This window comes from Streptopelia decaocto, assembly GCF_964273445.1.
Source record: "Streptopelia decaocto genome assembly, chromosome: 22".
Taxonomy (NCBI): Eukaryota; Metazoa; Chordata; class Aves; order Columbiformes; family Columbidae; genus Streptopelia; species Streptopelia decaocto.
Window position 1 is genome coordinate 4,832,026 of NC_138677.1, and position 27,674 is coordinate 4,859,699.

General features: G+C 49.1%; 1 protein-coding gene across 2 annotated transcripts; it reads right to left on the minus strand.

Moving 5' to 3' along the window:
- Positions 1-27,668, minus strand: FBXL20 (F-box and leucine rich repeat protein 20). Of its 2 annotated transcripts, none has more exons than XM_082071028.1 (15): positions 27,501-27,668; positions 15,215-15,276; positions 10,720-10,774; positions 10,362-10,436; positions 9,787-9,881; positions 9,299-9,367; positions 9,063-9,158; positions 7,816-7,942; positions 6,551-6,625; positions 4,970-5,100; positions 4,134-4,194; positions 3,582-3,626; positions 2,524-2,580; positions 932-1,144; positions 1-578 (listed from the first exon to the last, which is right to left on the minus strand). In XM_082071028.1, exons 1-15 carry the CDS (start codon positions 27,519-27,521, stop codon positions 471-473), a joined length of 1,290 nt encoding a protein of 429 aa, XP_081927154.1. In that variant the 5' UTR covers positions 27,522-27,668; the 3' UTR covers positions 1-470. The 2 variants fall into 2 exon arrangements, with proteins under 2 accessions (XP_081927154.1, XP_081927153.1); XM_082071027.1 differs by lacking the exon at positions 27,501-27,668 and adding an exon at positions 27,065-27,291.
- Between the last annotated feature and the right edge of the window lie 6 nt (positions 27,669-27,674).

Below are 27,674 nucleotides of genomic sequence, written 5' to 3' on the forward strand. Positions count from 1 at the left end.
TTGTTGGGATTTTCATAGTATTTTTTTTCTTCTGGACAACAGATGCAGGGTTAAAGCACGTTCCTTCCCTCGCCCCTCTCCCCGTGCCGCAGGGTTCGGTTCGTATTCCAACCTCAACAGCAGCAACAGTCAATCTGGGTTTGCGATCCCCCCCCAACTCCTTACCGCAAGGATTTCATCTGAGCATGCCCAGTAGGAATGGTTCAGAATTATACCAATCCACCTACAGAAACAGAAAAGAAAAGCCAAGCCGGCTCCAGGTCCCGCGCCGCAGAGTTCACCGGTGCGCTGGGCCGGCCGGGGGGTGCGTATGTACGTTATGGGGGGGCTATGGGGCCCGGCGGCGCGGCCCGGCCCGCTGGCCCTGGCAAATGACACTGGTATCGCTTTTCCTCGAAGATACGGGCGTCCGCCGTCATTCTACAAGTGTAATTAAATACTCAGTTCGCCAAGGACGATCGCTTCCAGTGTCATAGGATGATGCAGCATCTGCAGAAGCGTTGTCGGCTGCCCCCGACCGACGGAGGGGGGGTCACCGGCGCGAAGTACGCGTGGACTTTGATGTTGGGTAAATGGGTCTGGAAAAGACAAAAAATAGGGTTAAAGTGAGGAGGGGTTGCAGCAGAGAGGGGGGAATAGGCCTGGCTGGTCTTCAGATTACAAACGCATAAAAACTAGAGTCAGACTCTACGCTTGTCAGCGCAATTTCAACCCAGAATGTGGATGTGCAAGTTCTGTCACCAGAAAATAGTAACAAGGAGTAAGAACAAATGATGTTCTTTCCTCCATCCAAGTGCAGGACAGCTGTTAATTTCCCAGATGATGGCCCAAGGATGAAGAATGTGAAACCTCAGCCCTCCCCCTTCCCCACCGGATCGATCGTCCAAGTCGCAGCCTCGGTGGCGTCTGAATTTCTCACTCTTTTCTTTACCCTGAGTCTCTTGATCCCCGCGCGCGTGATCTGCTGGCAGTCGTACAGTTCTATCCTCTCCAGGCTGTGGCAGCTCTTCAGGTGCTCCAGGGAGGCGTCGGTGATCAGGGGGCAGTTGTCCAGCTCGATCACTTCCAAGCGGTCGTGGGCGCAGGCGCCGTTGCCCAAGTGCCGGATCCCGTCGTCCGTGATCAGCTCGCAGTGGGACAAACTCTGCGGCCAAACACAGCGAGTTAGCGGCCCCCGCCACGGGCGAACCGCGGCCAACACGCTGCCAGGGGACACGGGGACAGGGGAGAGGACGCTCCACGTTCCATAGGTTTGGATTGCTTTGCCACGCTTTATTTTTTGGGGCAGATCTTGCACTTTTGTAAAATCTGAAGGACTGTCCTGGATTTGTTAAAAACAAGTTTCTCTTTCAGTGAATTTTGCCTGTCAGCTAAAGCTTCATATTAACTGCATTTTCCTGGAGAACCAGACACGTTTTGGTAAACCTAGCAATGGAATGCAAACTTATTGATAAGCATGGATGGACATCTCGCCAGAGGGGTAACGAGAAACCGGTGACCAAGAAACTGACCAACTGTGTATAACATTCCATTCACGTGAATACTTCATATAAAAGTGGGAGATCACGAGGTTCTCGTCCCTTTTGCCTTTGCTTTTTCCCTTCTGCTTATGGCCGACGTTAGGAGAGGACCTTGCGAGTCGTCCCTGCGAACTGAGGCCCAGTGACAGACTGACTCCAGCTCCGGTTGGCTCCAGAGTCCAGTCCAGGACTTTGGGTGCCGGCTCTGCAGTTGCTGAGACTTTCAAGATTGGTTTTGTATATTTTGTATTATTTTCTCTATTCTTATCAGTAGCATTAGTAAAACATTGTTAATTTTTCCAACTCTCTTCTCTCTGTCCTTCTTTCCCTCCCAATCACCTGTCCTGAGTGGAAGGGGGGAGAGGGAGGGGCGAAAAGGGGGAAGTGGGGGGGGAGAGGGGGTTAACAATACATCTGCCAGGGTTTTATTGTCACCCCGCAATCTTAACCCTCGACAAGGACCCTGTCACTGCATCTAAGAACAAGCAGAAATGTAATATCACCTACTCGGTGTGTTTTTTTGGAGGTGAGATGTACCTTAGAAGTTCTTGAGGAGGAAGCAAAGCTCAAACGAGGAGACAGCACCAGCCTGTTGCATCCCCAGCACCTCCCAGGGATGGATTTTCGTGTGACAACAAGGGAGCTGCACACACAGGGACATGGGGAGAGCGAGTCTGAATGCCCAGAGACATCAGCTTGGCTTTCCAGAGCCAGCGAGCTGCCTCATCCACCCAGCCTGTTTCTACACCAATTCTGCTCAGGCGCGCAGGTGCTGCTACCGGGAGAATTCCATGTCCTAAAACTCCTTTTCAGGCAGCCTGGTGTATGACTAACGCGAGCGGGAGGGGAGGGACAAGAGGTTCTTCAGGGCCAGGTTTCTAGCTGAACTCTTCTGAGCCTTCACAAGGTGTCTATGAAGTCAAAGAGACAAATCCCCGCAGGCAGCGCTTCAAATCCCTTTGTTTGGAGAAGAGATGCTGGAAGTCTCACTCCCAATACTCACCAGAACCTGCAGCCGCGGACAGTGTATGGAAAGCTGGATTAGTGTGCTGTCTGTTATCTGCAGGAAAAAGGAAAGAGAAAAAGCCTTTCCATGCTGGGTGCTTTGCACAAGGGCTTTTCCCCCCGTCCATGAAAGAAAACCTGCAGTTTTTTGCAGGAACTCATCTCCTGCGTGACCAGATGTGCAGGTTCTTCCAGTCCCTTAGAGAAATCAGCTCATGCCCTTAAAGGACTGTTAAGATACAGGTATTGATGTGTTTTTTTGAACTTCCTTAAGTGGCTCTCACTAAATCAACTCACAATTAAGAAAAGCAAGCGAGCAGACTTGTTCAAGCCACAATGTCTCCTAAATGTTTATCTCACAGGCCCAGAGGTGTCCAAACGCCCCTCCGAACTCGCTACATCGCCGAACGGTTCCCTCTTTATCCCTCAGGAAGAAAGAGACTTGACACAATGGCTCTGCAATCTGCAGCGTTCCGCAGGGAACCTGTGCTGCCTTTGTTCACAGTCAGGCCAAGGACACGGCCCGATTTGTTCCTTTTCTTTCGGGTTAACTTTAAATCACTTCCCGTCTGGACTATTGTAATTTCCTCTGGTCGCCTCCTGAATTTCTGCCCTGGAAACAGCGGGAAGGGCAGAATCCTGGGTCAGGCTGTTCCCAGCGCATGGAGCAAAACCCTCTTCCCTCCTCTCTCTTCATCTGAATCCATTTCAAGTCTATTCTTGGAGATTTTTCACGGGATCTTGAGTAAACTCAACTATATATTGCTATATTGCCAGGGTTATATGGCACATAGAACAGTGTGAGCCACATAGGAGACTTTATCTTGATCCCAACTCACCTCCAGGACACACCTATTACTATTCAAGCTTTCTTATTACTACAAAACTCAACCAAATCGAACTACAAAACTAGTATTTTTTCTTATCCAAAGATATCGTATCTTCTTGCTCAGGAGTCTAAAGCAAGTTCTGGTTTCTAAATTGGACTTTTTACCAGCTTTTCACACCATTGTGACTGTGCCAAACCGAAACCCCGGCGGAGGCAGCAGCTCCTACCTGGACACACTCCTCCAGGTCCATCTTTTCAAGCTCGTGGCAGTTCTAGGAGCAAACACAAGACCAAAGGCACAAAGTGAGTGCAAACAGAGCTACAATAAATGGCTAAATTAAAACAAAAATGAAGGTTTTGCCTCCACGAAGCAGCAGGAGTGAAAGCGAGTTTGCTGCTTCTTTACAGACACCACCAGATAAAGGGAATCTGGCAATTCCGCTCGTTTCAAGGTGGAGTTTTTTATTGATAGAGAGCAAAGGAGGGTCTGTTGTATAGAACACAGACTAATATAGAAAATTACAAAAGAACCTAACAAAACAAACAGTAAAGTTTATAACTCTTAAGTATTTAACATTTCCCGCGGTTTGGATTCACGTCCTCCTCGATGTGCGGGTCAGGACAATGGCAGAGATTACACAGAAGGTCATTTTTGTAAGTCAGCTTCCATTCCAACATGGAAAGCACAATAGAAATCCACACCTGAGAAAGCTGCTGCTTGTATCTGTCACAAAAAGAAAGCGAAGACACCGGATGAACAAGGGGATAGCAACACTTACCCTGGCTAGAGTGGTGAAGCCCACATCTGTCAGCTGGGAACACCTCGCGACTTCTAATATTCTGCACAGAAAGAATCGATAACAACCATGACAAAAGCGCCAACTTTCCAAGCGTGCATTCTGCATTTCACCCTATGGAGTTTAACACCGTACAGCTGCAGCTGAACATAAACACGGAAACCATTCGGAACTAAACGCAGGTTTTACCTTCCTCTTTCACAACTGGTTTCCACACACTTGTGTGCTGCCCTTTGTACCAGTAACTCTGTTTCTTATCACAGAAAACAGCTGTGTTTTCTTTTCCCCCTGTATTTCATGCCATTTAGCACAGGCTGTTGCAGGGGTCAGATAATAAACCTGTCTCTTCTTCCAGTTTCTGAATGACAGTCAAGTCTTCCTGAAGAAACCTGTCCTAATAAAGAAGTCTTAATAATAATAACAAGAACAAGCAAGCGTGTGCAGAGATGTGGCTGGAAGGCCACTCTTTCAGGCAGAGTAAATGGCATCTGCTACAAAATCATCATGAAAACCCTGTTAATATCACATGCCACGAGGAAACAATGTTGGTTAAACGTGTTGTCAGTTCTCAATACAAAAGCGACCGAACCTCGGCTGTTGTTCATGGAACAACAGAAGCACAATGGGGTCAAAGGAGAGTGAGTCTCCTGCCACCACAGCACGGGGCTCTTTGACCACCCGTTTTGTCATCCGAAACCAGAAATTTGGGTACAAATGGCACCATCCCACAGCAAAAAGCTCAGAAAGAGCTTCAGAGGCTAAAATGGCTCAAATATTACAAGACTACACGAGCAGGATGCTCTGTGGGGAGGACTCACCTGAGGCGGGGGCAGTTCTGGCCCAGCGCGTTCAGGATGGCATCTGTAATGTTAGAGCAGCCTGAAGCACACAAGGATTGCAACTTGTGGCATCCTCTGCATATTGTAATGAGACCATCATCTGTTATTTGCTACAAGAAAAACAATAACAACATCACAAGCCATAACGACGGAGGCGGAGGTGCAAGGCACTGCATATTTTCCTTCTCAGACTCCCAACCGGGCACCCAGAGGCCAAGTTGCGCTTCTTTCAACCCAAAAACGCGGTCAAATGTTTCAGCGGAGCGGCTGGAAGAGGAAAAGCCACGTTGAAGTGACGTGTCGACATTGGGAAAGTGATTCCGCACGCAGGCTCGGTCCTGCCTTCCTGTGCAAGCCTGGCTTGGAAACACCTTCTTGGCTTAAACTCAAGCCCAGAAAGCAGCTAAAAGTTACCCAAAAAACAGCACAGCAGGTTGTTCTCACAAAAAGGCTTTTTAAAAATAGAATTCAGTGTGTTTTAGGCCCCAAACCCGCAGGGTGAGAGCCGGGCTGACAGCTTGCATCACGCTAAATTCACCGCAGCTCCGTCGACCCGCTGCTCTGCTCGCACATCTGGGAGGGCAACAGCGCGCACATCTGCTCCAGATGTTTCCCTACACAGGCAAAACTCAGCGTGGCTGTGCCAAAGAACCACACGGGGTTAAGAGCAACACAGGGTGAGGGGAAAAAGGGACAAAAGGTGGCAAAGGCTGCGCTTGCTGGGGGACCAGGTTAAGCCTCGCTTAATTCTTCCCTTCTGGATTTTCAGAGGCCAGACTCAAGTGCCACCGAAAAGCACCAACTTAGGGACTGGACTGTTGCTTTTAAAACAGCAAACAGCAAGTGAGATGAAACAGCAACTCAGCAGAACGTGGGATTTTCAGTTAAGGCGATCAAGGACTTTATTATTAATAATTAACGGTTTTCTTCTCCTTTCTGCCTGTTTGCTTCTCCCCCAGACCCCAGATGCAGGTCTGGAAGTTGCTATGGGATGGACACCGGTCTCCTGCCAGTGTAGTAACTGGTAAAGCTGCTCCTTGGGGTGGGAAAGGGCCCTCAGTCCTCACCCCATTCCACGGCAAAGGACGAGCCTGTCCGGTTCCTCACTGCACGACGGTACATACAAAGAGCCCATTCCAATTGATTTTTTGGCATAAATATACATTTTTGGCACTGCAGAATAACTGGTTTAAAGTCTTTCTGTGCAGAGAAACTGCATTTGGCTCAGCGTTCTAAAAAAGCCCAGAGGAATCGCCCGGCTCCATCGCCACACAAACATGGAAAGCATTTTTCCAGCTAGTCCTGCAAAGGGGTTTGGAAGCCCCGTGGGCAGGGAGACGAACAATCCCGACACGGCGACCGCTGCGACGCTGCCGCGGGGGCTCATTCAATGCTCCCAAAAAGCTGCTTTTCATCAACTCTTTTTAAAAGCCTCGTAAACTGAGGCTGGGCCCGTCCGCACGGATGGCGCTTGTGGGACGGAGCGCACGGCTCTGCTTAGAGCTGGTTCTAAACGCACCGCGACGGCTGAGCTGGGAAATCAGAGGGAGTTTTACTTACTAAGCATGTTTGAAGGTTTAAAGTCACCAGTTCGGGACAATGTGCACCGATGTATTTCAGAGCTTCGTCCTCAAGCTGCAAAGAAAAGTTTAGAGACCGAAGCGACCTGTTAATACTTTAAGGAATCTTCAAAATAAAGCTCTGAAAACAATAAAGCGTGTGTGGTTTGGATACCTACGGGGGAGGAGGGCAATGCACCGCAGATTCAACATTCACAGCAATAACTACGTGCCGCTTTTTTACCATCAGGAACAGAGTCCAAAGACCCACAACACTGAGTTAGAGCAAAGCTGATCTGATCAAACGCGCGCAATTCACAGAGCGGATAGTGAAATCAGAAACTATTTAGAGGAATTAAGGAAATGCTTCTCTAGTGAGGACCTGTAAGTAAAACCATCTTTATACTGTGATACTAGAACTCAAAAAAAGAGTCTTATTTCAATGTGAGGAGCATAAGCATATCCAGGTTGCTTTGTGATGCTGAAAAAGCCTGTTATTCATAAATCTATAAGAACAGATGGCAAGTAATTGATGACAGGGATGTATTGCCATCAATATTACTCACGACTCCATAAATTCCTAGAAACTCAAGCTGTTTGCGTGACCTGAATTCTCAAAATAGGTTGAGATTATAGCTTTGACCGAGTTGTTTTTACAGCCGCGTATGCTCATCTCACGTACCAAAAATCCAACTGTATATAAATTTAGAAGAAACCTACTGACTATAGCGCTTAGGGCTGGGCTTGCCCGTGCACACCAGTGTTAGCACGACCTCTGCAGCCGCTTCAAATCCTCCAGCATAGCTCAGGAGCTGCATGATAGACATGAGGGAGCAGCATCGCGTTCCTGACTGACTGCAGAGGCAGCTTTTCACATCCACTGATTCCCTTTGACCAAGCGACACAGAAATTCTATGGCCAGAGCAAAGGAAAGCGCTGTCACGCTTCTCTGAGCCTTCAGAACTGGATGGGGCCGCCCGTGAATAGCAAAGTTATCTCCTCTTTAAAGAAGTTTGCTCAACGTGTTCTCCATGGGGGGGAAAGAAGAACGATTCTACAGCTAGACACACAATTTGTTCGCTGTGCCGCTATTCGTACTGAGCTCAAAGCTATTAAAGAATTTCAATGAGAGCGGTTAATCTCCAACGGGCAGAGTAATTTCAGTAACGTAGCGTTTCTGGGAAGAGAAAAATCTACGATGCTTGAGCGGCGCGGTTTTGGTGGCGGCAGGAAAGCAGCAGCTGCCGCGATCCCCACGAGCCGTACCTGCGTGCAGCCCTTCAGGAACAGCGCCCGCAGTCCCCCGCAGCCCCGCACCAGCGCCTGCACGCCGTCCTTGGTCACTTGGTCGCACCAGGAGATGTTCAGCTGTTCCAGCAGTGGACACCCCTCGCTTCGGATGGAAAGGAAAAGCACGTGGCAACCGGGTTTGTTTGGGCAAGAAATGCTGCTGCTTCAAGGCAGGATCTGGGAAATGCCCGTTTGTGGGACCCAGATGTTCAACCCGCACCCCCCGGGGAACACTTGTCAAACATCCTCTCCAGAAATGAAGAGCTCTCCACAGGCAGCATCAGGAGCTCTAAAATCAGGTATTAGTGGGGTAAAAGACAATAAATGTACCCCATTTTGGACACCTCCCAGCCATGGACGGACACCACGGGCTCTTGAGATCTGAATACAACCAAACCAACCTCAACAAAACCCAAAATAGGGTTGATTCCTGCCATGCTGCTTCTAACTCTCCAGGTGTAACTTTGCATTTGCAAATGGAGTAACACTCAAGCGTAATTTATAATTGAGATATAGTATACATCCCCCACGCTATCGTGTATTGAAGGTAGCTGCAGCACTAATCCGACCGTGTGCAATCAGAGACAAGGATGAAGACCCTCGAGGGAAGGGAAAAAAACGGCTCAAAGTATTTGAATGCAGCTACTAAAATCATTTAATCATCAATTTGCTCTTTCAAATCTGTGTGTTCTTCTGGTGTCCAGATTCACCCTCCAGTATTTTTCCCATGATACAGCTTCCCTCTGTGTTCTTTTATTCCACTGGCATATTACTTGTAGTTTGGGTTTTTTTAAAATAGCTCGACCTCTATTGTTACCTTCAGTGAATTTTTTGCCTCCTTTTCTCTGTCCCAACATCTTCCCACCAATGTCTGTCTGTCCCTTCCTTTTCTAGATTACTTGGCAATTCCATTTAGCGGATTTAAGCAGTTCTATGTCTCCTAAGCAGTTTAAAAAGACAAACGGTCACATGCTGGTGTTCACCTTCCAGCTACGGAACAATCGCTAAGCGTGCGATGGTACTTTTACAACAAAACTGACTGTTAGTAAATGAGCAGTTTAAAAAGATGGACTAAGAATTTTCTCTTCCCAAAATCCCTCCTCCAAGGCTTTAATAGAATATAATTCTTCTTCTACTGCTAATAAGCATCAGGACTGATACAAACAAGGTCAAGGGCGGCTCATGCTGCGGGGAATCGAACCTCACTGGGTTTTGGCTCCTACCTCAGCGCCTTCAGCGACAGGTTGGTTATGGAGGTGCAGGAAGCCAGATCGAGGTGCCGGAGCTTCGAGCAGAACTTACTGAGGCTGGTACACGTCCTGCAAGAGAAGAGACACGAAACATTAAAGGTTATCAACATTTCGCGTTGTATTATCCACCGCACGCACAAGCCCGGCCGCCCCTTCCAAAGGAGACGGCAAAGGGGATGAAAGGGCAAGCAGACGAGAACGGGACTCACGCGTCTGTGATCTTGGTACAGCCATTTAGGTTCAACACTTCAATATTCCTGCAGTTCTGTGCAAACGTCCTGCGGTAAAGAAAAGGGAAAACGCCATATTTTGCAAGCAACAGGATTCCAGGTGTTTTACAGCATTTGTTTTAAGCAGAACGCGGCAGGTACAATGTTACCATATCGTCTCAAAATAAGTAAGTAAATAAAGAAAATAAATAATGTGTGTTGCCTTGGGATTTCGCAGCCTGAGGGCAAAAGTTTGCAGTTCAGCACCCATTACTGCTTAGCCTGGAGTAGCAGCTGGCGTTATTTTAATAAGAATCGAGAAAAACGGCTACTGGTAAATTAAAAAGGCTCCTATGTTACTGTTCTCAGCGGTTTAAGTTAGACCGACAGGCTACAGATCGCAGTTCCACAGTGTTCATAAAGTGTCGCTGGAGGAACGGAATGGTACTTTAAGGCAGGTTTAGAGCAGGAAGGAGCCGCTGTGCTACCTCAAGGCGTTGTCTCCCACTCCCAGGCAGCCGCGCAGGCTCAGCTTCCGCAGGAAACCCCCGCAGCGCTTGGAAATGTTCTCCACGACGCGGCCCTGCGGAAACAGCCACGTTAAACAGCCCCAAAGTGACGGCGCAGCATTCAAAAGTTTAACTTAAACTGGAGGGGTTGGGGTTTTTTTGTCTCTTATCCTGATTGATGCAATTAATGGTCTAAGTGTGTGCTATGTTGATCTTTATTTGGGTGGAAGGAAAAGCAGCTCAAATTCTGCTCTACAAAAGCAGTGGTCTTCCATGAGAACATACCACTCTACTTATTTCTGTCTCCAGAACACACATAAAACCACTTTCCTTCTATTACTACCTTTAAACCGTGATACAGATATATAAATCTGTCAATTTTCAAAAGCTGAATGGATTGCCGAGCCTTTTATAAAGACTCCCTGAGAAGAACTGAAATGAATGATTTCTATCTCCAGGGAAGGCAAAAAGGGTAATGCTGGGAGTGTTAATCCATTCTAGGCTGTAATTACATTTTAACAGGAAAAATGGGTTTGTATGTCACTTAATTATACCTCAATATCCCTCTGGAAATCAAACAGGTCAATTCGCTGCCAGTTACTGCCATCCAGGGCCAGAACATTCCACGCCTTTATTGGGGGAGAAAACGTAAACGTGGGGTTAATATGAAAACAACCAAAAGAAAACAAGGGTAAAATGGCATTCGAGCTTTGAGTTCCCCTTCGCTGCTGCCATCGGGAGTTTCTGGTGTTGCAGCGTTAATATGGGACACTAAATAACAAGAGCAGAGTGGCACAAAGCTCGCTGGTACAAACCCTGGTGGTTTGGTGTTCCAGGGAAGGCTGGAGTGAGGGAATGTCACCCAAAGCCAACCCACTGACAAATTCCAGCAGCGAGGACGAAGGTTCTTACCCTGGAAACCTGGGCACAACGACACAGGGTCACCACATCCAGGAAAGAGAAAATTCTGCAACAGAAAGAAGAGACACGGTATTGGTCACCTACATTAAAAACAACGAGAATGTGGAAAACAAAGGGGGAAAAAGGACTGGATGCAGCAGAACTTCTTTGTAATTCGGTTGAAAGCTGAGCTGTGAAAAGAAGCGCAGACCAAGCAGTTACTGAATGAGAGCAAAACAGACACCGAGCCACCGGGAAACATTCATCTTGCACCTTGTAGTGTTGACTGGCGGTAAACCAAACGATTACTGATCAAAACAGGAGGTTACGGGTATCACATATGGTTTGTTTAACAGACTGATGTCCAATGGCAGGACAAACAGGCTAAAGGAATTAACCAGTAATACTTCACAATGCTATCTGGGTTAGGACATCCACTTGTCTCTCTTGGGCGCACACACCCCGTGTGTGAGCGCAGGGAGCACCAGGCCCATTTAAAGCTCCCAAATCTGCACCAAGATGGTTATTTTATGGTTTATAGTCATTCAAACAATCATATGCCACGAAAAGAGAAGATCAAGCGGACAGTAGATAGCGAGGTCTCATTCTCTTTGATAGCAACTACAAAACCATAGGGTGGAATGGTTTTGCAAAGAGAATACAAATGCTTGACTACAAGAAAACACTTGCACAAGTGCTTTAGTATTTTAGACTTGAAGACCACCAGAAAGCGAAGGCAGATGTGGTCAGAAGTGTTAAAGATTCGCATGACCACGTTTTCCTCATTAGCAGGTATATAAAAAGCACTTTAGAAACATCAGTGTTGGTGAAGAAGCGAAAAGGATGTTCCCGACAGAGGATAAATGCAGATTATTCATGAAAACACAGACACTTGCAGGTGTCACGTAGCTTAACAAACACTTGGTGAAGTCAGGACGTGGCAGAACAAACAGCCACGTGCCCTCTTGTATTTCCAAAGACACTCATGGATCCAAGGAGCCTGGTTCAAAATACTTCTCATCTGTTCCATACTCATCTCGAGACAAAAATTAGTGATATGATGGGAGTTAAGTGGTGTGGAAAAGGTGTGGAAAAGAGCTAATACACACTTTACTATAACGATGTATCGGGAACCCACCTCTGGATTTCAGCAGCAGCTCCACGCTCGCTTTCACCTGCTTATAGACGAGTCTTCCCCTTGAATTAAGTGTCATTTATTTGTGCATGTATGCGAGCACTGAGGATTTATTTAGCACCATGTTGACGTACAACAATACAAGGAAAGCCTGGGGAAATGAGAGAAGCTGGGGAAAATTCTCCCTTTCGCCCTACATTCCCATCACGGGAGCAAAAGAACAAACAAATCCCACTCCATGGGAATGACGACTTGGTCGATAAGTACACAAGCTTTCCATATTTTCATTAAAATCGCTTTCTCCATGGAAATCCCAAGCTATTAATAACCACCCCATCCCTCTACCAGGGCTATTAGGTCTTGGCCAAATTCTTTCCTATTTCCTGCTCCTCCCTTCCCCGCCTGCCCACGCAGCAAAAGGGACGTCAGGGCAGCGAAACCTCCCGTTCCACCATGAGGAAATATATCAGAGTTGACAGTAAGGAAATAATCCACAGAAATAACTTTATCATCAAAGAGTGACTACAGGTGAAGGCGGAGGAATCCAAACAGGAATTAAACCAGCTCTGGTACTGCGGCAGATGAAACTGTTTCGCTGCAAAGCAGCTCCCTCTGTTCAGGACTTGGAACAGACCAGCACCAGACGATTCAGCTGAAACACGCTGCGGCTGGAGCATTTTCCAGGTTTCAACCTCTTAATCCACTCAGGGTTTCCCAGGACCGCTCACTTTCCCACTGCCGCTCTAATTAGATTAGGGACAAGACCCTAATGCTGCGGGCTCTGAGGTGAGCGAGCTTAGACCGTCAGCCTTCTAAAATTACCAGCGCCGATTTACGCCAGCGACCCACCATTCACGTTACGTTTCGCTCCGTCCTCACTTTATCCTGATGGGTTGGACCAGAAGGAAACGACAACTTTGCTGCCGACTCACCGGTCCCCATGTGCTCCGGCGCTTGTGTCCCGAGCAGAACTCGAGCTCCCGAGGAATAAATCAACGTGGGGCTTGAAGGTCAGATGGTGAAGCCGGTGCCAGTGACGGGACGTGCTGAGAACGGGAGGTGGCACGGAGTAAAAGCTGCTTACGCCAGGGGAGAACTGAAAACTGCCTGACCTGCCTGTGAACCGCTAAGGACAGACGAACGCCGTCCCCTTCGCCCCGCCGAGCGTAAGCTGTTTGAGAGCCCCACGTCATGCCGACGGTAAAACCTTCTTTGGGAAGGCAGCGCAGACCAGCGCTGCCACGGGAAGTCCAGGCTTGGGGTTTGGCGTGCGGACAAAACAGCGACTGGCGAACGCGCCGCTTCACCGCGGTGTTGGTAACGGCAGCGCCGGGGAATGGGACGTGATGCCATTCAGAGGGAAGAACCGCAAACCCACCGCTCAGTCACTCTCCCAAAGCTGCGTCAGCGCAGGAATGAGGGTGGCGAATGCAACTCTGCTTTTTGCTGCTTTGGCTCATTTTAAACCGTGTAAAGGTATAATCATGTATAAAGCTCCTAGAAACTCAGCTGGCAGGGGACAAAGCCGGAGCAGGTACAGCGGTTTCAGCACAAGGATTTGTGACCCGGTAGCTGATGTCTCTACCCGTGCTCAGGGAAACGCGGGACAAACGGCGCTGCCACCAGCAACACGGTGGGACAGAACACGACGTGACAGCTGAATCAAAGACACATTTACAGGAGAGATTCCTGAGCACTTTACACCTCCAGCTCATCCCCCAGACAAAAGTGTGGCTGGGGTCGCACGTTTCTGTATCTCAGGGTGCGGCCGAGGCTGCTGTTCACCCCTTGTACACCCTCCTCCTCTTTATTTTGCTCGAGTACAGCTTCCCGCTTTGCAACCACATACACGAGACACCGATGCCATCTGCAGAACGAGCAAACCGGAGAACAAGACATTACACAGCAGCGCTGCTTCAACACATAAGTCTTTGTCCTGTAGACAGTGACACTCATTTACGGGGGATTCCTGCAGATAAACGCATCCAAGTTTCTCTTTCAAAGGCCGCACTGTCAATCCACGCTAATTAATTTTCACAGTATGCTAACAGTGAATTCCAACTCTCAAAACCATCACTTATGAACTTTAACATTTATAAACTCTATCTGCTGATTTCTTCCTAGGTTTCCTGAGCGTTTGCTCCGCTCTACAGCGGGTTAGGATGATTAGGGATATCAAGACACAAAGCATTTCCCCACAGAAGCGGACGTGCTGCTAGAACGCAGCCACACCGTGCACTGTCCTGACAAACCTCCCTGCTTGGTGCAGGATCTTCCCTCCTACTCACCACAAAACCTTCTCCAACTGCCTGGAGACGTCCCGCACCGCCAGGTACCTCCTGCAGCCCAAGATGGGATTGTTGGCGTCACTACGATCCACCGGAAAGCTCAGCCGTGCTCTGATCGAGGTCCCAGCGACCACACACCTGTTCCCCTGAGCACCGTGCAAAACCTCAATTAAATCCCTGCTTTCCTTACGCCAAATGAGCTCCTCGCCTCGTGTTGATGGGCTTCACACCTGGCCCCAGCCTGCGTCTGGTCCCCTTCACATAAGGGCAAATCCTGATTTGTTGAATCTGAATCAGACTGGAGGTGCCGTTACAGAGAATAGAGGAGACAGTGCAGTTGAAAGAAAAGAAAGTCAGACTTTTTCTCTTCATTTTATCCCACAACCGAGCTAGAAACACTTTTGGGTGTCAGAGCTCCTCTCCCCAGGCGTTTTCGTGCACCGAGTGTTGACAGCACCACACAGTTCCTTGCAGCGTAAGAATTTTGTTTGCGTTAATAATTCAAAGATCCACCCGCAGCTGCGTTCACCGTTCCCAGCCTGGTATCTCAGCTCAAAGCACCGATAACGCGACTTCCCAACGGTGACAAGCGAGGTACAATCACACACACGCCACCGCTCTGCGCGGGGGTCACAAACTTCACAAGGTGCATCGTCCACCAAGATCCACAACTTGTGAGCTGTTTGATCTTTGCCAACGGGACCAGGTGCTGAGCATCTGTCTCTTACCGATGAGGAACAATCAAATCTGCTTGAGTGTCACGGCAGCAGAGGAACTTTGTGTTTAAATGGGACGTTTAGAGACAGACAGAACCCTATTCCACACGTTAGCCTATACTTACCCTTCACTTTCATTAAGGACTTGTTTAGTTCTACAGTTCTTCCATCCACAAAACAAGTGACCGGCAAATCAATTTAACACTTGAAAACCTAATAATCTTTAGCATAAACCTTTGATCTGCTTCTGTTTGTCTGTGGCTTTACAAGTGACTCAATCCCAGCTCGTAATTTGTGAGCACACCAGCAAAATCAGCCCCTGGCTGCACACACCGGTCTCCAGGCTCCCAGACCGAAGGAAAACTTACCGGAGCAGCAGCTCTTTCGGAAGTTTTTTGTTGATCACAGCTTCGTCATTGTTTGAGAACATCTGGAAACAAAAGCAATTCAAACATTTTAGTCGTATATTTGCATTAAGCAACCAAAACCTACTTCACTCTAGGGAAGGAGCCGCTGGTTAACGAGGCCGTTTCGAGAGAGACATCTGGCCCAATAAATTCTCAAAAGATAAACTTTGTGTTCAAGCTTTCAAGCTCCTGAATTGGACCATAGTTCGATAGAGTATTACATCCAGTATAGTTTAAATATAAATGGAGATGGTTTATTTATCTATTAAATGGTAATTAGGGGGTGTTGTGGGCTGGCACAGACTATAGGAAGGTACCACCTGCAGCATCACTGCGGCTTCTGTCTGTGTTACGGTTCTGGGAGGGTAAAACAAAGCACAGACACTTTAAAACTGCAGCAAATTGTTTGAGATCATCCCTAAGGAGCTTTTGGGAATAAAGGGAGACGTAATCTGTGGTGCTGCAGCAGGAGAGACGATTCCGGGAAAATTCCGTGTTCCTCCACGGCCACGGAGCCAGAGCTGTTTGTTGTAGCCCAAAGTGTTATACTTATAAACCTTCAATTTTGGACCAGCTAAAACAACCCCACCAGCTGTGAGGAGTGAGAGAAGCTTCTCTTTTCTAAGGAGTCCTAAGAAAAACAGATGCCATGTGCTTATCTACCTGTATTTAAGAGACTTCGTGTTGTCCTGCCGTGGTGAAAAACCAACCAACCTGCACAGGGTTCTGCCCGCAGGAGGAATCACGAGGGCGCCGGGTGAGCTCAGGCTGCCATGCAGAAGGATGCAAAGCAGGGAACGAGAATGAGCTTTAATTTCATTAATAAAGTTTCTCTTGAACTGCTGGAACCACTAAGAGCTGATCTTCCTGAGCTACATACCTGGTCAAAACTGCTGCTGAAATTACAGCCTGAAAAAGCTGATTCTAATCAGTTGATTAAGTGCTCTGAATCGATTCAGTCGTATGTATGCAAAGCAAATAAAGCCAGCACCAGCTGGGTCACCTAAGTGGCAGAGGATCAGATTAAGAGTTAAAAAAGGAAAGTAAGATCTTAGTGGCTTATCAAGCTGTACACAGGGCCCCACCGGCAGCAAAGAGCTTCTCCAGGCAGCAAATACCCTGTACCTGAGCATCAATGCAACCCCATCCCCACCAAAGGAACCATCGGAGCCTAACGTGGAAAGCTAACATCGCTTCTTTAATATGCTCCAATCAGTGACAACAAACTGCCGACAGAATAACGCCGTTGCTACCAGAGAACGCTAAACCAATACTCAAAAGCTGCACTTCCAAATCACGGTTTGCTTTTTGATGATCTCAAGATACCGAAGCATGATGCTGAAGCAGGACCTGAACTCTCCAGCGCCCTGTCCCCAAATGTCACCCAGCAGAGGAGTGTTGTCTCCCCCCCACAGACACTTTTAGCACTTCCCACCAGGAGATATCGCAACTTGGCGAGTCCTAAATGGTCCATGAGATGGGCAGCAGGTCATTCAAGCGGAAGTTTTGCCATTTCCCCAGCAGACACGAGTCCCGGGGAGCCTGTTCCACGTCCCCAGGTCAAGGGCCGCGTTGTGACGATGCCACCCTGGCGGAACCGCGATTGCCGCGGCCGGTCGGGACAGACGCTGCCGAGGCTGCGAAAGGAGGTAACACGTGTGTGTGCCGGGACTGGAGCATCTCATTAGACCACTGGAAAATTAAGGAAATGCTGAAGAAAGCTCTAAAGAATGAGAAACACTGAGGAATTATTCATGGGAAAGAAGACTGTGATTTGTCTTCCTCCAGTTACAATAATAAACAGGCAGGTCTATCCCTTTCCCATTGTTGTCCAGGCCAGGATTTTACACCCAAACCAGCCCCTTCACAAAAAAAAAAGGTGAGAGAAATTAAAGGAGCAAACCAGGCAGCAGGAGGAGACTTCCGAGAGGAACCGGACTGGAAGAGAACCGGCAAGGGGCAGGAAGGATTAAAATAGAGATGGTGGGAGCAGCCGCCAGCCTGTTCGGTCTCATCCGTATTGGCACGGAGGCTTCGTCTGAATTCAGGTTTTACTGTGAGAACGCGCCGTTGGGAGCTGAGCCTGCACGTCAAGGACGTTCACACAGCTCCGTGCAAAACACAGGGAGCTGCTCACAAGAAAAAGCTTGTAAATCAAAGCCTCAAACTGTTTGTCTGTAGAAGCCGCCCTTCGACAAGTACAACACTACAGGAACCTTTGGGGTTTCTTGCCTTCCTAAAGAAGCCCTTGGATTGAAAGGTGCCGGGCAGGACGTGCGCTGTGGGAGCGCCCGGGTGCTGGAATTCCACAACAAAAGTGATCAAAATACACCCTTCTTGCAGCCACTTAGCACAACATGTCATTGTCCTTTTGTGTTAATAACCCTTCCCTCACCTTTCAGAATATTAAAAGTGGTGCAAACTGGCTCAATTCACCTGCAGCCAGAGTCCTGCAGCAGGGGCGCTCCGTGCAGGGCTAATAAAGCGCTTCATTTCCAGCGAGGCGCTGCTCAGGCGCAGGGGGTGTCAGCCGCTCATTACAGGGCACAGCCATCCAAACTGGGTCACCCGTGTGGCATCAACACGGGCTGGAGGTGACAGCACTTTGAATGTGCAACGATGACAGCGTATAATTACGAGCGTCCCCGCGCAAGAAACGCCCACGGACGGACGGCGCTCATCACGCATGCAAAGAGGGACGTGAACAACAGTTGATGCAAGCGCTCTAAGTGAAGCAACTCCTCGCAGGGACGCGTTATTCGGGTTAAAATGTAGAGTATTGTGTGACTGCAGGCACTCATTCAGCCCCCGAGCCAGTCTTGCGTTGTCAGGGACAGGCTGCGAAAGCCACACGAGCACGGGGACTCCTCCTGGCGCTGTCCTTGGGGTCACAACACCCATCCTGCCCAGGGCGAACACATACAGGTGATATTTAGCACGTAAACGAGGTGTCCACACGCTGGACCGATCCAGCGGTTGCGCTCATGGGTGGACTGTACGGCAAACACCTCCAGCTCCCTCGGGACACCCACACTCACCATGTGTTTCGTTATATCTTGGAAGGTCCCATCTAAGCAAGGAGTTGCTGGATTCACGCGGAGGTCTAAATATCAGGTTGGTTGACTTATTCCACAGCAGCAAGTAAAAGCTTCTCCAGTGAGAAACACATTTTGGTTGGAAGAGACTCTCAGGATCACGGAGCCCAAGCACAACCCAACTCCAGCACCAACCCGTGTCCCTAAAACCTTGTCTAGAAGGGTGTTTATTCAACAGTTTCTGCGCAATGTCCATCTGTGCTGCCAGGACAGTTATATTCCCCATTTCCCCACCTTGGCACAAAGTCGTCCTTCCCGGGTTACGCAGAGCTGGAAAAACTCCCCGGGCTGGCAGGGAAGGGGCAACGCGCTCCTGGAAATGTCACATCTGGCAATGGTTTGGGGTTTATTGGCGGGGAAGGGCTGGAGGGGTGTTCTGATGAGGAACAGGAACAAAAGGGTTGTTTTTCACTTTTTTGTGTATGGAAAAATACACTTGAGAAGCTTCTAAATGAATTATTTCAACATTTCGAGTTTACTGGAAGTAATTAGGGATATTAACGTACAGAACACAAAGCACATTTATTTTACGTTACCCTAAATGCTCAAAACTACTTTCTGTAAACACTTCTTAAGTTACTGGCTGCGTTTTCAAGAGAACAACAGTTGACACACCAAAAAGAGTTTGCCACTAGAACAGCAGCAGGGATTTGACCCAATAAAGCGCAGTTTAGACATAAAGACAGACCTGACCCTCTCGCCTGTCCGACAGCTGAAAAACACTCTCAGTTTTCCCAACGTTTTGTTACACGGGATTTTTTCCACTTGAGACAAGGAGCAGCAGAAGACCGGGGTTGATGTGCAGTTAACACGTGTGCTCTATAACGGAGGCGCATCTCTAAGACAAAACCCGCTGGTTCTCAATGGAGGCACCGGGAGGGGGGATGGCTGGTCTGAAAAATATATCGGCATCACACCAGGCTTAACTTTAGGAGCAGCAGTGCCAAAGCAAACAAGCGAGCACCCGGCGTTAGCCCAGATGTGGACTTTGAACTCCAAGTTTCCTCCTAAAGCAGAAAATTCAAAGCTCAACGGAGCGAAAGGGGTGAAGCTTATTTGGAGCTTTGCGGAATTAGTGGCTACGGGGCGAGTAAAGGCACTTGAATCAGGTGTTATAACCAGAGCCACCGTCACACGCTCGAGCGGAAAGTAACGTTGGGTCTGGCTCGGCCTTTGAGAACACAGAGCAAAGATCCAGAGCAGCCCAAGAAGCGCCAGCAGGACGGAGCGGAACGCGGGGCATGGCGAGGCTGGTGCACAGAAAGAGGCCGGACATCCATTTTCAGTACAAAATACAACCAAACAGCAGCAAGATCCACGCGGGTGGGCAGCTGGAAATTGAAACGGAACATTCCTGAAAGTACAAATGCAACAAGTGAAGCGTTTCGCGTCTCGATATAAAGCAAACCTCACGCAAAATAAGCAATATGGAATTTAAAGGCGCACCCTCTGAAAAGCTAGGAAATACTAGTGAATATTATAATTGTAAAATACTGCAACTCGTGTACTTGTGTAACAGAAACGGGGGAAGACAAACCTCCTACAACAGCCGTACAGACACCAAGGAAAAGGCAATAACCACGTGCTGAGAACACGGGTTTGGCTGCAGTTGAGCCCTGGAGCTCCCTGTCCCATCCAGACCCTCCACAACACTCCCAACCACGGGAAACGCAGCAACGAAACCAAGACACAAACTAGCCTGCAGTTATTAGAGACTAAATAATGCACCTGGAAACTGGTTTTAAGCTCGGAAAGGCGGGAGATCAACAGTTGCCATCATGAATTCAGGATTACATCTGCAGCTGGCATATTTTCTCTGTTTACCACCCCACCCGATCTGTAGCATCAAGATGCTTTGGAGATGAACTTTAGAGCTATAAATGAGTATTTTGCTATTCTGAGGTGAAAGAAATGGAACATCTGTGCAAAATCACTCGATAGGTTTCAATCCAGAGCTGTGAGGTGCTCTGAGGTGCTGGCTCACATCCCAAAATCTCCCATCGCTGGTAGGATTTATCCCACTTTTATCTGCTCCGGTGCATACGGAGGAGATGAACAAGCCCAGCACGGAGTCATTGAAACAAGAGGAGACACAGGCCAGACCCAGCTCACAACTCCAACCCAGCAAAATAAGCTGAGCGCAAAACAAAGTGGAATTAATTCTGTGTTTCCTTTGGAAAAGCTCAGAGAAGCTCTGAAGCGACTTCTTAGAAACTCAATATACGCTGCCTTGCCTGTAGTTCTGTTCATTTTGGGAAAAAATAAATACCACCAGTGTTACAGGGCTGAAATAACCGGAAAATGAACGCCACGCAGCGAGTGTCTGTTGTGAAGCGCTCCTTCCCTAGGCCGGGGTTGAAGGCAGGCAGGGTTTAAGCAGGATGAGCTGCCTTCCTGGTGGCAACGAGAAAACGACAGCGCAGAGATCAGTCCCACAGAAGCGCCAGTGAAACACAAGGCTCCTCGGACACAAAGCACGAAGCTGTTTACATCCACGAGCAGCTCCGACCCGGCGAATTCTCCTTCCAGCGTTTAGTTATGTTCGGACTTGTTTAAAAGAAGAAAACAACAACAAAATAAACGCATCCGTTTGAAGCTGTGTTAGGTCTCCAAGGAAAACGGCTGTGGAATAAAGGTGCTGAGCTCCGCAGGGATGCGCTCGGGGCTGCGGATGCGGGAAGGCGAAGCGGCCGGTCCCCTCCTGCCACCCAGGGCTCCGCTTAGCAAAACCAGGACTAAGCAGCACAAAACCCAAGATAAAGTGGATAAAGTTATAGGCTTAATATTCCTAAAAATAGCTCGATAGGCAATTTAGTCGACGTACACCATCAGACGACTTCTTCATCTTGCTGGTTTGGGACAGCTTGAATTTCTGCTGGCAAGAAACATCAGGGGGATGGCTGAGCTGTCTGAGCAGCCTGACTCTGCATTCGGCAACAAGTTCAATAAAGAGCCTGACATTTTTTAGCTTGTTTTGAATCAGCAACGCTAGAAGCACGAGGCTGAACAAAAAATGGGCGCAGCCCTGTATAAATCCATCCCCCGCTAAAGAGCTGCCCGCTGCACGTGACCGCGTGCGCCAAAATTCACCAGGTGATTAACGTGCAAACACACAAGGTCACATTGTTCCGTTCAGCAACGAAAACCTCCAAGTCAAACGTGAGATGCTAGAAAACAACTTCTGATTTAAGAAACAGCATTTCAACTGGGAGGACCATGGGCTGGACCCTATTTTTTCTTTTTTAGAAAACTAGAAACTGGCGTCAGACGCCAAAAGGGCACGTTCATACGCTTTGAGTCCATCTGGTTTGTTCTCCGATCCCTTTCTTGGCTCCAAGACAGTTTTCCACAAAGCATCCACGGCTACACCTCCAAGCTCCCTGTGTTGGTTCTTCTATTGCCGGTCGTGGCCCAGGGGCTGCGGGGGACACGGTGACACCCGACAGTCCCACGGGGCAGGACCCGGAGCAGCCGGTGACAGACTGGGGAGGCAGAACCTCGTGGTTAATCGGCTTTGTCTTTACCAGAAGTTGTATCTGGCGCTGAATGAAGAACCCTCTCCGAAACGTCAGCTCGCGCATCCAAGAACCGCAGAGGTCGGAGTTGGTTGGATTTATACGTTAAATAGATGGGACAAGCAGCAAGCAGCAAAAATACCGTATGGTTTTGGGCGTCTTACTTTTTTTAGCTCCGTCAAAAACCTCAGCATCCTACGAGTGGTCATCTGGCTATTTTATGACCTCTTACAGATACGTGATTTAAAGTGATGCTGCCTTCTCACACACCTTCTTCAAGGTTTTAAATAATCCACCGTTGCCCATAAAAACAACATCATACACCAGCGAAGGAGGAGACTGTAAATAAGGCAAAGGCTTCCTGGCTTCACAGGGCCACGGATTGTGCTATAAAACACCCACTATCACAGTTCTTTCTCTTTAGCCTTTTTACAAGCACATTTTAGCAGAGTAGTGGTTCACTACAAATACTCTTTGAATGGATTTTTTAAAAAAATTATTAAGAAAAACCATCCCCGAGACACACTTCAATATTTCCAGGCCAAAAGTGAGGCTCCTCTAGCTCTCCAAGTACGTACCCACACTCATCACAATTCAAATTAGCTTCTTCAATAAACAAGTTGCTTCTAGTTCTGCCCCTCTCCCAAGCCTACAGTCCCACATGAGTGGTAAGACATTTATTTCACTATTGGGTTTGTATTCAGCTATTACCAAAGAAATCATGATAATATTATTGGTGTATATACTCAGAAATAAAGTCAAATGATGGTGTCTCAAAAAAGAACCCTACCTGAGGTGAGGTGTGAAGGGCACTGGGGTGAGTTTGCCACAAGTAAACAGATGGTTGATTGGAAAGGAAAAGCGACGGCAAACACAACCAGCAGCCACACAAAGGCCCCTCCACAGCTGTTTCACACCATATCAATAAGGTTAAAACAGCCATCAGGTCGACTTTCATAATGGTGTGAGTCAGATGAAAGGCGCAGTGAGGTAATCCAGCTGTGAAAACAGTAATTACCCCATCTATCCCAGGCCCCAGTTAATAATGGTATCTACAATGAGCCATCCCCGTGTGCACGGGCCCTGACTCCCTTTCCTGTTCTGCAAGCTGCAATGTGACATGGACACAGTCCCTGATCCCGGGGAACACCGGGAATTGCACCATGGGAATCACAGAATCAGGGTGGCTGGTGTTAAGGGACCCCTGTAGATCCCCAGCCCTGCTCATGCAGGGTCACAGAGCAGATCACACAGGATCCCAGGGGTCTGAATGTCTCAGAGGAGACTCCACACCCGCTCTGGGCAGCCTGGGCCAGGCTCTGGCACCGCAAAGGGAAGAAGTTTCTCCTCGTGTTCAGATGGAGCCTCCTGTGTTTCAGTCTGTGCCCGCTGCCCCTCACCCTGGCGTTGGGCACCACTGAACAGAGTCTGGTCCATCCTCTGACACCCACCCTGAGATATTGATCCCATTGATCACATCCCTCTCAGCTTCTCTTCTCCAGCTCAACAGCCCCAGCTCTCTCAGTCTCCTCATCACAAAGATGCTCCAGACCCCTCAGCATCTCTGAAGTCACAAAGCAGAAGGATTGAAAGAAGCACCAGAGATGCCCAAAGGGAACCAAGAACATTCCAAAAAGATCAGCTCTGCCATTGTAAAGCCAAGTGACCCTGAAATACGAAACAGTATTTAAGAGCCAGGAACCTGGTAGATTGAAAAATGGGATGATGGTAATCGAGATTATTCAATTCAGCTTTCTGAACACAGAGAGGATTAATTATTAGAAGGCAACTCGATTTTGAAGCATTTAAAGTTTCTCATTTTGCTCTCAGTTCGCCTCATTTCATGGACGATCTAAACTCAAGCAGGACCCTGGAACTACAGAGGCCACTTGCACAGTTCGGAAGAGTCTGAATTCCCTCCCTGAACCACAGGACGAGAGAAACGCTGTGAAACGCACCGGACTGATGTGTTTTTCCCGCTGAAGGTGCTCACAAGGCTCATACACACACTCACTCCTCAGACGCATCCCTGGTGTCCTTTTTCAACAGGACAAACTGCCCCATAAAGAAACACTTTACAGCCAGAATCAACTCCCACTAATTGGAGGTTTTGAAGACTCCCCGAGGAAGCCGGGCAGGCTGGTGCTTTTTTTGGGGTGGTGTTTTTGTTTAAGGATGTAGAGGAGTCTACACGTATTGCTCAGAGTCTGGAAAAAAAGCAACTATAATTATTTAAGCCTGGCAACGCGGCTCGATGGAACACAAGACACCGCAGCGTAAGAGATCCCTGCATGGGGGAAACTTAAAAACCTGAGGTCTGGTCACGCCGAGGACATCCGCGACTCCTCCTGTGGTTGGTCTAATACCAGAGAAGCTGCTGTTGATATAAAATGCAGGTAGTTCTGTGCCGGATCATCTCTCAGCTCCGTGCGTGCGGCTGCACAAGCACTGACCGCATCCCTGGGAAAGCAGAAAGCTCTGGGGAGCACTCTGCCCTCCAACATGTTTATTTTTTGCTGATGAGTTTGCAAACAGGAGCCCAAGATGCTCCGTGTCCAGGTGACATCCCAGGCCAGGAGCGTGCGGATGAAAGACATTAATGAAGCGATGAGAAGCGGCACCTCTGGAAGGAGAAAGAAGCTCCCAGCAAGCAGGGTATCAGTCAAAAGCATCAGGAGGTGACGTCCCCTCCTCTTCGCTGCTATGTAGTTGTATTTCATCAGGCATCACGTCTCAGGTCCGACGGGAAGCAGAGAAACCTCAAATATAAGCCAGGATTGTGACCTGTCAGGGCATGTTCCATATTAAACCAACACCACAGAAAATTAGGCGTCAATCTGGGTAATGTTTTCCCTTTTTGTTTGCTTTGCTGCAGTAAGTGGTTATTTTCTCTGTGGTGGCCACACCTCCTATAAAGGGACTGATTTAGAATCTGCTCCTTGGGCCGCGCATGCCAGAGTTCATTCTTTCATTTCGGAGTCTCATTCTTCCTGGCGACACATCCGCACCAGAAACCCATACCCAAGTCAGGTTTAAGAACCTTAGCCCATAATCCATAACCATATTTTATTACTACAGTAAGAAGATATGATTATTAAATCCAATCTAGATTGGATTTTAAAATTACCCGACAACAATAGTTCAGGAACCTGTGGCTTAACAAAAGACAATAAACTAAGTCTGAACTCCCCCTCAATAATTCAACCTGTTATTTAAAGCCTGAACCAGACACAATATACATTAGTCACAACTCTGCATTGAGCTATTTTTTCCCCCCCAAGATAAGACTCCAGACACTCCAAGGCTCCAAGGAACCGTCTGATTTGGGGGTAACGCAGAGGAGAACTGACCACCAGCCTTCGCCCCCCGCTGCCGTCGTTCATCTTACAATATTCAACAACTCGCAATAGGCAGCTTCCAGTTTCAACACATTTTTGCATAATTGTCCTTATGTCACATTAAATATGAACTATTACACCAAAAGGAACGGAGCTTTTACTTTTAAAGCAGAAAGATGACAAACTGTTTTCTAGAAAGCACGGCTGAATTTCTACCCACACGTGCCCTCTGAAAACGAAATCTGCTCATTAGTGTGAACACACTCACGTTTCTGAAGCTTTTCAGACCAAAACACCTTCACTAGAAAACCACGTATTTAAAGCAAGAGAGTTTGAAACTCGTTCCTTCCAGGATATATAGGTGAGTGGGTCAGAGATAATCAATGCTAGAGCTAATAAAACCATGCCCTGGATTTACTAACCAAAACACATCCAAGAAACGCACTAACGTTTAAAGGTACTTCTTGCAGCCTCTCTATAATGCACCAACTCTTCCCGTACAAATATAGACTAAAAAATAACTAATCTAGACCTCAAACGCTCTTTGAGCATTTTGCTTATTCTCAGCTTGTCCGTTTTCTACTATAGGAAGAACGTGACACACGATTCCAGCAAAAAACCCACCCAAATCAAACCAAACTCTCCTCCACAATGAATCAGGTTCGTCTTGTTCAGGAAAAGAGCTCTCGATGCCGGAATGAATTCTAGTATTTCAAGACAAAGGCTACGGAAGAGAAAAAGGCTGTTGCCATATGAGGAGGCATTTCCCCGCAGCAGACTGCTACCGGCGTGTGGTTTTATCCTTTGCTCTGTCACCAGCCACTCTGCAGTCATTAAACAGATATCTGTGCAGCCAAGAACAGACTAGAACAGTAAAAACAATAGTCCCGGATAAAGCACGTTCCGCATGCAGCCTCCTCATTCCGAGCTCCCCGGTTTAGCTCAGCGTTCGGATGCTACAGAAACACGGATGGTACGACGCTGTTTACCCTAAAGAGACACGCTGCTGCTTATCGACAGCTGATATGGGTTTGATATAGAAAATTTCACGTGCGATGTTACAATAGGATTATTTTCTGCTCCTTTCCCCAGCCCAGGGCCAGTTTCCTGGGGAGCCCAACGCCGCTCTCTGTGGAATCAGCCACTCTCCAGTTTACCATTAACCAGGATTTTCCCCTCTCCGTGAAGCGGGGGACACGGCCACATATTTACCATTCTGGACACTTTTCCTCCCATGTCCTCGGACGGAACAGGAGCCAAGCGGCGCAGAGACAGACCGGGCAGGTATTTCCATGCTCTGCAGGGGTGAGCAGCGAACCCTCCTGCCTGTGACCCCCCCGGGCCAGCTGTGACAACAACGCCGGGCTGGCCCTGGCTCGGGCGCCCGCTTTGTGCCACATCCTTTGAATAGATCTTATTGTTTACCCTCCGCTCCTTCCCCACCTCCTCGTCATCACATTTTTCCCGGTTACTGCCCAAAAATCAGCCGTGCCAGGGCCGCACCCCCCCCCCCAATCTTGTTTTCCAGGCGCTGTTTCCCACCCCCCCCCCCCCGCTGCACCATCAACTCCTCACACCCGCAGCAACACGTTGGCAGCAGCTCTGCCCCCCCCCCCCCCCGGGAGTTTAGATCCGACGGGGGAACCCACACAGCCCTCAAATAGGGTGGGGGGGACACAATTTCACACCGCCCCCCCGCCCCAAACGCGGGTCACAGGCCGGAGCCCCCGCCCCGCGCACCCCCCGCACCAGGCCTGTGGTAAAGCCGCCCCCCCCCGCGTTGTTCCGTGAGGGGGGGGCCCTAAATCCACACACACACACTGCGGCCCGGCCCCCCCCATCGCCTCAGCCCCGGGGCCTCACCTCAAAGCGGCTCTTAGTGACCCCGTTCATCTCCCTCCGCATGGCGGGGCCGGGCGGGGAGGACGAGGAGGGGCGGGGGGTGTGAGGAAGGCGGGAGGGGGTGTGAGGAAGGCGGGAGGGGTGTGAGGAAGGCGGGAGGGGTGTGAGGAAGGCGGGAGGGGCTCCGGGGCTGCGCGGCCTCCGCCCGCCGCGGCCGCTCCGGCCTCAACTTCAACCCAAAACAAAAACACTCCGCACCTGCCAGCAACGCGCGCTCTCATTGGCCAGCGCCGGGCGCGGCGCGCGGCGGCGGCGGGAGGCGGGGGGATGGGGGGGGTGGGTGAGAAACGGGGAGACGCTGGGGGGGGGGCGCGCCCCGGGGACGGGAAAACGGAGAGCGGGGATTTGGGGAGGGGGGGACAACGCGCGCCCCGCCGCCCCCACCGCTCCCACCTACCCCACAGGCCGCCGTCCCCATCGCGCCGCCGGGGTCCTCCCGGGGTGGGGGGGCTGCGGGGGGCACCGCCCCCTTCCCGCGACACCCCCCCCCCCCAAACCGGCGGGAGATCCGCGAGGTTCCTCCCCCCGATATCCGCCCCCCCCCCCTCCCGGTGCCGCCGCAGGGATCGGG